The sequence below is a fragment of the Podarcis melisellensis genome, assembly GCF_964234715.1.
Source record: "Podarcis melisellensis genome assembly, chromosome: 8".
Lineage (NCBI taxonomy): Eukaryota > Metazoa > Chordata > Lepidosauria > Squamata > Lacertidae > Podarcis > Podarcis melisellensis.
Genome location: NC_138540.1, coordinates 41178304 through 41188273, shown reverse-complemented (window position 1 = coordinate 41188273; position 9970 = coordinate 41178304). Strand labels below are relative to the sequence as shown.

Genomic DNA, 9970 nt, shown 5'->3' with positions numbered 1-9970 from the left:
GGGGAGGGGTAGTACCTCTGGTGGGGGATAAACCATGCTCCTTCCGGGATAGTTTGTTTACCTTTGGTCCCCACTCTGCACTCAGTTCTCACCTGTGGCTCCTAGAAGCTGTCAGCATGCAACAGCAGCCACACCCTGTGAAATGGCTTTGGCTGTCAGCTAAACCAGATGAGGGTAGCCGATGGATCTCAAACATAGGAGCCCACCCCAAAGCTGATGGGCATTGCCACTCAAATGGTGTTCACATGACTGATTGTGTGGGGCGGGGCTTATCTCCCCCTCCCATATTTTATTCAAGTTGGCACCCCTGGTCTCAAATCCTTGGTGAGTTAGGGACTTTCCCTGCATGTGAAAACAAGCTCCAGTGGATTGAGTGGAGGAGACCGTTAGTGGGTCCAATGGTCAAGAAGAGGGAAGATGTAGAGGGAAGTGAGGGGCAGATGGGGCTCGTCAGTCTGGGAAGGGAGCCCTTCTAAGAGAAGGATATTTAACCTCCGCTATCTGGAGTGGAGTCCTTAAGACAGTTGGATGGCACCTTATATTGGCAACTCCTGCAGCCAAGCTGGTGCCAAATGTATTGCTCTGCTTTCCTTTGGACATCAGTGAGGCAGAGAGGGGCTTCTTGTCATCTGGGCAACCCAGGGCCTCCATACACATTGCGCATCGCAGGAGGTCACTTTGGTGCTGCAAACGAGACAGGTGGATACCAAGCAAGAAGATTTTGGAGAGAGGAGGAAGATGATGGTTCTAAATGGGGTTTTTGGTTGTGAGTTCTAGGGCCAGCACCTGCCATGAGGCTGCATCAATGCATCTGGAGGGAAAGGCTGCATGCTGTGGGAGGCAATGGCCCCACCGTTAAGGGCAAGGGCACAGGTGTGCTGCTGGCTCACTGAGTACAAGAAGCACAAGCAGAATTTGCCACCACCACCAGGCCAGATTTTGCAAAACGCTGAGCATTGCTGAGATTGGGGAAGATCGTGCATTTATTTTGCAGTGACCTGTTTGAAGGTCAGGATGGACGTGTGATAAAAATGGGAAAGAGGGGAGGCTCTGGTTTCAGGCATGGACCTAACCCTCCTCGGAGACAGAGACCCCTATCCTGAGCGTTCAGAGGTGACTGGTGCCCACTGGAGCTGGCAAGGCGGAAGGCGAGGAGCCCAAACAGCAAGAGGCTCCAGAACCAATGACAGGCAACTCACCCTAATTTTGCCCCATCCTCCTCCTCCTCCTCCTCCTCCTCCTCCTCCTCCCTGCTGAGTTCTACAAGCGCAACTCTTGATATTCAAGAGGGGGATGAAACTGGCAGGCGGTGCCACCCCCTGGATTGGATGATAAGTAAGAAGGCAGGCAGGTGGGAGCTGGCTAAGGGCAGGTTGGTGGGACAGCGCCCCAATCTTTCCACTGTGAGGACTTAGCAGTCCCCCCCCTTCCACCCGCGACTGAGAAGAGAGCCGGCGCTGAAGCAGTTAATTCCTGCGCTGTTGCTGTCGTCGAGTCTGGCTCTCGGAGCTCCGCAGGAGAGAGCGGGCGCAGGCAGGCAGAGCGCGGATCTTGGCGCTGGCAGAAGAGGCGCAGCAGCGAGCGAGCGCTGCTGGCAGGCGGACAGAGGGACGCGCGCTGTGGCTAAAGCCGGTGAGTGGGGGAGCCAAGGCGCCAGGCGGCGGGTGGGCTGCCCCGGGGTGGGCAGCGGGCCAGTGCCAGGGAGGTCAGCGCCTTTGCCGGCAACTTTGGCAGGACGAGCTCCGGACGCGGCGGGGCAGCCGACGCTGCCAGCCAGCCTCCCCACCGCCTAGCTCCAGATCCGCGCGGGGAAAGGGAGGCTCTCTAGCTACTCCGGAAGGAGACACGTGAACGCTAAACGTGTGGATGCCTGAAACTAAATTCCAGAGATGTGCCGTTGAACATGAGCACAGGGGCATTACACCCATGCCTGCCTTTTTCTCTTTTTGGTACGTGGGAAGAGCCCGCAAACTTTGTGCAGGTGTGTTTGTGGCAGCATGGGCGTCATCTCTGTGCCTGAGCAGTTGTGTTAGCCTGACAGAAGTGTGCATGCAGGAAATTGTGTGTGTGTGTGTGTGTGCATTTGGGGTGCATGCACCAGCGTGTGTGTGTGTAAATGCACTCCTGGAGGATACTCGCTGCCACTACTTTTTTAGACAGCAATGTTTATGTGTCAGCAAAACTGTATTTGCACCATAATGCGTGAATGACAGAGTGTTGGTAAGAAGATACCTACACTGGCTTCCTGATAGGCTTAGAAGGAGCAAAAGGAAGCACACCAATGTTTGCACATCAAGGTGTTCATTCTTGGATGTGTGTGAATAAAACCTCTGAGAAAAATGACATGCAACAGCCAGGAAATGGGTGCATATGCAAGGAAATACACACTTCTGCATGAACATGTATTTACCATTTGGGTGGCAAGGAGGCATGATGGTTTTGCTTTATTATACATGTTAAGTAACTTTGATCTTATACTTGTATCTCACAAAACATGCATTTCTCTTTCTGGACAATAACAAAAATAGCTAACAAGCTTATTAACTGCCCATGCATGTGGGAATGTTTACGGAAGTGTGCATCTATAATCGACGGCGTTTATACTGAGGTGTGTGCTTGTGAAGCATGCACACACATGAGTGTGCCCCCGCATGTGCATGCATATGGGACTGCATGCTTCTGAGCATCTCCATGCACTGGCAAATGTGGGTTGTATGTTTTGCGGGGGGGGGGGGGACAAACATGCATCAAAAAGTCTCCTCACCAATCCCAGGCACTGACAAGCCTAGGCACCAGCTGTGTGCAATTAAGTAAGCGCTTGGCCACAGGAACGCCCCCAACTTCCTCCCCTTTGGGGGGATCCCCTGCTGTGCTTTCCACTTGCCATAGGGTGTGTGTGTGCAGGGTCAAGAATTTGGAACTTCCCAGAGCCCAGGAATTAGTTGCCAGAGAAAGTGCTGAGCTCTGCTCTGACAGAATGGGCAGAAAGAAAAGCCACAAGGATGCCCACATTACTCCCATGACACCCAATACTATTTTCTATATGAAGTTGCTGGTGTGCCAAACACCACAATAACAGTCCACTGCACTGCCAGTTCTGGTTTGGGGCCTCGGCAGCAAGCTTGCAACAGGGCTTTCCGGGTTAGAGAGAATCTCCAGGAGCTGTTCAACCCCAAACACCAGATGGACTCTGAAGAAAACAGGGTTCTCTTCTGTCTTCTCCAGTTTATGGGGAAAGCCTCTAAAGATGTCGCCCTGTTCATCCTGCTGCTCCACCAACCTCCAGTGAAGGGGAGAGAGAGAGAGAGAGAGAGAGAGAGAGGGAGGGAGGGAGAGGGAGCTCTCAATTGACATGACCCAGAGTTCCAAAATGTCTGTGAGCAATTGAATGGCAATGGCTCAGGCAGAGACCCCTGACACAGCTAACTGCCAGCCTGCATAGTGGAAGGTTGGAATCTAGGTGTACCATTGCAGTGATAGGTGCTCACGACTTTCTGTTCTTAATTAGAGTGTGCATACGTGACGAACAGTTTGTGCAAATGCATCACATGGAGACACAAGGCTACCTGTTGCTGGGGAACAACAGAGAGTCCTGCTACATCAGACCAAAGGATGTTACAGAAAAGGTCTATCAGGTCACATAAGCAAAATACAAGCTGGTGCCCATCCAACCCCATTGGATGGAAGGGATGGTAGGGAAAGCACCTGCAGAGATCAAGTTAGTGATAGTTGGTGTAACTCCCCTTATAACATACACAGAGAAACAGATCAAATTTCCAATCGCAATTCTTAACAGATATCCAATGTTTTGTTTAGCATCTATCTTGAATTCCATCCAAATCAATCTACCACACCTTGCAATTTCCTTGAATGTAATCTACATCAAACTGGCCATTATATCCAGCATAAGAACTCTGCTGAATTGGGTCAAAGACTCATTTAGTCCAACATCCTGTTCTCACATCATCCAACCAAATACCTCTGGGAACCCACTAGCAATTCACAAGTGCAAGGAGCAATCTGGATCCAATAATCTGTTTAGAAAAATAGTGCATAATATCAATCCAATTGGTTTAGGATCTTGGTGCAGTAAAGAAAAACTATTTCTTGAAAATACTCCTTGTTATTATTTACTTATTTCTTCCCTATTTTTCATTTAGGGGAAGTGAATCTGACACATTTAACTAAGGACCATATCCTAATTTGCCATTCAATAATTCCCAGTGCTCAGCTACCAAAACTCTTGATGCCAGTAATAAGAAATATTTTAATTTGATATCCCAATCTGACCCTATTCCTTCCAGATACCCTAATAAAACGTTACAGCAAAGAGTCTCGTGGTACATTAAAGACTAACAAATCTACTATAATTTAAACTTTTGTGCTCTACAATCTACCATCAGATGATTGTATGTTGAAGTGGACTGTAGTCCATGAAAGCTAATATCACAATAAATTCATGAGTCTTTAAGGTGTGATAAAACACCTGGCTGCTTTTGCTGCAAGAAACTAACATGACTATCTTTCTGGAGAGGAATTATAGGATCTACTGAGATTCCCAAACCTGTTACTTCTTTGTGATTTTTTCCTCCTTTGTTTTTGTGTTCATAACTCCCGTATAAATGGACAATTCCACTAGGTAGATGGCGTAGCAGCTTTTTTGACAATTACCATAGCGGCACTCCAAAGACAAATGAGAAGATACATGTTTCAGGGCTCTGTGGAGTCATAGACCATTTGGCAAATATTTCATAATAATTGTCAGTGAAGCTAATGTTTGGTATGACTGGTCTGACATGGATCAGAGCTCCACTGCATCCTCACATTTTGAAAAGGTTGCAAGAGAGACTCTGCTCTTGCTGCTCAGTTGTGATGATTCAGAATGCTCACGTAAATTGACTTCACCATCTCCGACTCAATCTCAGCCCTTAGTCATGATGCTTATGTGGAGCATCCAAATTCAAGGGCAGTCTACCTTTGGATACAAGTTGTTGGAGAACAACAGCTAGGGACCACTATGTCTTCATGCCCTGTGTGCTTCCGCAGAGCATTGTGTTGCCATCCCCAACCCCGCATGAAAACACGATTCTGGCCTAGATGGTCTATTCCAGCACAGCTCTTCTTACATTATTACTTATCTCCTGATTTCTGAATGTTTGGGATGTGGCTTATCAATTTACCTACCCTGTGTTTTTTTTTATATCCTTTAGGCAGCTGCTTGAGTGACCTTGTCAGCACATTTCCCATGGCAAGGTAACCTGTTCTGCCAGTCTGTGAGCATCACACAAAGACCCTGGTGCTGCTGTGGATTGTGGTTTCCACTCGTGTCTAGAGATCCAGCCTTGAGCCAGATACAAGAAGACGTCAGCGTATCCTCTGGTAGATCTGCCTTGTGAAATACGTGCCCTGTCTCCTGTTGTGTCAACCCAAGATCCAGAAATCCAGGGGACTGCCAGGTTATTTCTGCTCTTGGTGACTTGGAAAAAGAGACTTGTCTCTCTCCCCCCCACACCTGTCCTCCGCCCCAACCTGCCCTGTTATTCTCTGAAGTCCTGAATACCAGCAAAGGCCAGAAGACAGGGCCACCTCCTCCCCCAATCTCTCCAGGGAGGGTGCCAGGGCACATACGCACCCAGGCTAGATCTGTGCCAGCAACAAGGCAAGCTGAGTGGGATCTGGCATCCGGGTGAGAGGAAGAAGAAGGAGGCAGCAAAACACAACTTGTTAATTTGTAGGGAGAAGACAAACTCCTTTAATTAGCTCTGCTTGGCAGCAGCCAAGCAAACAAGAGGCAGTGCCTCCTTCAGGCTATGTTCCTCAAGCTTCTGGGATTGCATTGACCACATAGACTGCAGACAAAACTCAGCAGTCCCTTGCTAAGTGGCGACGCCTCAGGGCTGAAGGTGAGCCAGGCTCCTTGGCTGTGCCGTAAGCCGCCCTGCAGCCAGCCCATCATCACCGGACCCCAGATCTGGCTGTGGATGTTCCTGGGCACCCAAGCCCTTGAGCCACTCTTCTCTGCTGCCTCTGCTACCTGCAGCTGTTGCTGAGCGAGGGCCCTCCTCCCTGAGCAGGATGAATGAGTTACTGGACCCAACCTCCCAAGCCAACCTGGGCGTTGTCTCTGCCACCTGTGTCTCCAAGGTGGAGCTGCGGGTCAGCTGCAAGCACCTGCTTGACCGCGACACGCTCAACAAGTCGGATCCCTGCGTGGTGCTCCTCATGCAGTCCCAAGGGCAGTGGATGGAGGTAGGCAACAGGCTCACGGGGAATGGAAGGTCGGAGTGGGGAGGCAGGCAAGGCGGGCTGGTGAGGGATGGGAGGATAGTGTTGCTAAGCAACCAGGTTGGTTTCACCTGCTGCCCTGCAAGCATCTTCAGCAGGCGCAGAGCAGAGTGAACCAACAGCTGGTGCCGGAAGCACAAGGTGCCACTGCTGCAGGAGCCCTCTCCTTTCTCTCACCTCTTCTTCTAGGCATTATTTGAGGTATATCGGGCTCACCATCTTTTAGCTCATCCTGGTCATGAAACTGACTAAGGGCACCCTCCTCCAATTTCCACCCATGTGCCACATATAGAAGTGCAAGGGTGTATTTCTGAGAAGCATTTTTGATGGTGGTTCTGCTTTTATAGACCTACAAAAGTCCGATTATAAGCCTTTTCTAGACGGACTGGCTTTTGTGGACCAGGGTTGAGCTAGTGGAAGGGCAGGGCTTTCAAAATAACGATTTCAACTGTTGAACTGGATCTCACTGAGCTTCTAGGAAGGAGAGGCCTGAATGGGTTTTTGAACGAACGAGTGAATGAATGGATGCAAACCTTTGCAATCCCCATTGCCTGGACGGTTTCACTTGGACAATGAGGAGAACATGGAAATTGGAAACTGGCCTGTCCCGTTGAACTATAGAGCAGAAAGATGGGTTCACTGTTTGCTTCCAAAATGGCAGATCCCAGGGTGTGGTGCTTGCCATACAGTCGTGTTTCAGCCACCACATAGGCTTGTAATGATTGAATTCCTGTCCATAGATGGGAACAATTGTAGGCTACTTCATAGGAGTGTGGTTTTATGTGTGGGAGGATCAGAGGGCCACAAAGGGCTGGCTTTGGGGAAGAGGGGAGGTGGGACATAGCCCCTCTTCCAATAGCCTTGTGTTAATTTCCCAGGTGTCTTGGTTTTACAATGCTCAGCACAATTGATTTGGCGGAGATTCATCAGACAAATTTTATCATGTTCGGTCCCAAAGGATCCATTTTCATCTGGTGTGTGGTAAAGAGTTCTGTGATACCCAAAAGCTTGCACAAGGGGAATCTTTCCAACCCTGTGCATTGCCTGATTTGTGCTCAAGAAGGACTATTTCCCCCTCTCCACACACTATAAAGTTCAACTGATTAGTAACTTAGGGCTGTCACTTGATTAAAGAAATCTTACTCAGTTAATCCTATGAGATTTAGTTAATTAATCTAGCAATTAAAACTGCATATATTTTCATGTGGGTAAAACCATATTCCTGAAGCAAAATGCAGTCATTTTTAGAGGAAGGATGCCTCTGTTATCTTTGCAGTGTTTCCCCCCTTTTCCATGAGAGAGTAAGGGCAGGGCCTCTTTTAAGAGGGTACCTGTCATTTGCCGTTTTTACAATTTTGTGTGTGTCCGTCCATGTAATTTTAAAGCAAGAGCCTGGTTAACTGGGGGACACTTTTTAATAATTTTAATAATAATAATAATAATAATAATAATAATAATAATAATAATAATGTTAACTGATTGGTTAAAGATTGTAATAATAATAATAATAATAATAATAATAATAATAATAATAAATTTAAATATTATAAATATCCCACTCTCCACAGCCAAAGGACGCGGGTGGCGCTGTGGGTAAAGACTCAGTGCCTAGGACTTGCTGACTGTAAGGTCGGCAGTTCGAATCCCCGCGGCGGGGTGAGCTCCCATCGTTCGGTCCCAGCTCCTGCCCACCTAGCAGTTCGAAAGCATCCCTAAGTGCAAGTAGATAAATAGGGACCGCTTACTAGCGGGAAGGTAAACGGCGTTTCCGTGTGCGGCACTGGTGCTGGCTCGCCAGTTGCAGCTTTGTCACGCTGGCCACGTGACCCGGAAGTGTCTTCGGACGGCGCCGGCTCCCGGCCTCTTGAGCGAGATGAGCGCGCAACCCTAGAGTCGGTCACGACTGGCCCGTACGGGCAGGGGTACCTTTTACCTCCACAGCCAAAGCCGGGCTTAGAGCAGCTAACCACAGTAAAAATAGCACAGTTTACGTAAAATCACAGTCAATTAATTGAAATACATTCTAAAATCAATTCATTCTACAACCGATTCAGAATCAAATTAATGGCAACCATTGGGCTAGAGTTCTTTGAGGATTACAGAAGGAGGGGGTCAGACTGTGCCTTGGCCAAAGCCCTGGTGGAACAGCTCTGTCTTGCAGGCCCTGCGGAAAGATGTCAAGTCCCACAGGGCCCTAGTCTCTTGTGACAGAGCGTTCCACCAGATTGGGGCTACGGCCGAAAAAGCCCTGGCTCTGGTTGAGGCCAGCCTAACCTCCCTGTGGCCCGGGAACTCCAAGATGTTTTTATTTGAAGACCGTAAGGTCCTCTGTGGGACATACCAGGAGAGGCGGTCCTGTAGGTACGAGGGTCCTAGGCCATATAGGGCTTTAAAGGTTAAAACCAGCACCTTAAACCTGATCCTGTACTCTGCCAGGAGCCAGTGCAGCTGGTATAGCACCGGGTGAATGTGATCCCGTGGCGAGGGATGTAGCTGTATAAAGGACATTTTGTCTTCCTTCATAAATGCAGCTTGGCTCACTCTGGAGCTCTGAGCTTGGCTGGCTCCAGCCTGTTTTGTGTTGGCTCTTAGGTTGCTATGACTGCATACACCTAATGTGCAAAACCTCAGGCCCAGGCCTCTCTCTCTCTGGCCCTGGGCACACCCCATTTCAGGCCACACACCCTTTCTCCAGGCCACACCCAGCACTGACCCTATTTTGGCCATGGATATTTTTTTCTCTCTGGTTATGGAGTGTTCCCATAAACACTGATAACGACTCTTGTTTACCAGGATGGAGAACCGAGAAGGATGTGTAAGTGTGTAGAAACTAGCCTCCTGTACAAAAGTAAAATCTGCATTTGTTGCTCTGCCTACTTTTGCCTGTGGCCCCACCCACCACTGGCTGAAGGGAGTCCCACCCACCCTTGCTAGGTCACCCAGAAGGGAATGTGGCCCTCGGGTTGAAAAGGGTTCCTCACCCATTGCATAGACCTATGCCACAGGCTGTGCCCAAAGGGAGTCAATTTGAGGATGGTCTTACCTTGCCGTGGTGGTGCTTGAATGTCGAACAGCTCCAGTACCGTATTTTTTGCTCTATAAGACTCACTTTTCCCCTCCTAAAATGTAAGGGGAAATGTGTGTGCGTCTTATGGAGCGAATGCAGGCTGTGCAGCTATCACAGAAGCCAGAACAGCAAGAGGGATTGCTGCTTTCACTGCATAGCGATCCCTCTTGCTGTTCTGGCTTCTGAGATTCAGAATTTTTCTTCTTCTTGTTTTCCTCCTCCAAAAACTAGGTGCGTCTTGTGGTCTGGTGCGTCTTATAGAGCGCAAAATATGGTATGTCTTTTTACCCCTTCCCATTCTCTGGCAACTCCCAGCCTAGAAGGGAATCCATTTGGAGATGCAGCGATGCAATGGAAGGGTCTTTCTGGCTATTCTGCTTTCAGGCACATCTTTGGTGAACATTAATGCATTTCTGTCAATCTACTGAGTGCTTTGTAAGAGTTAAATACAAATGGATCCCTACTGAAAGCACTTAACTGATGCTGAAGGCAGGAGCACTTCTGGAGTAGCGTGTGCCAGGCATTCTTACCCTTAGCTTCAACTGATGCTGGTTCCTGCTGGCTGTGAACTGTCAAACTGGGAAGAGGATACCAGGTCCCCTGCCAGCCTCAGTGGCT

At 48.9% G+C, this 9970-nt stretch overlaps 1 protein-coding gene across 1 annotated transcript in view; it reads left to right on the top strand.

Moving 5' to 3' along the window:
- The first annotated feature begins 1312 nt into the window (after positions 1–1312).
- Positions 1313–9970, top strand: part of CPNE7 (copine 7) — a 42115-nt gene continuing 33457 nt past the window's right edge. The window contains exons 1-2 of the mRNA XM_081921585.1: positions 1313–1632; positions 5211–6249. Coding sequence (XP_081777711.1) covers positions 6076–6249 — 174 coding nt within the window. The 5' untranslated portion in view covers positions 1313–1632; positions 5211–6075. The remainder of the gene's footprint in view (positions 1633–5210; positions 6250–9970) is intronic.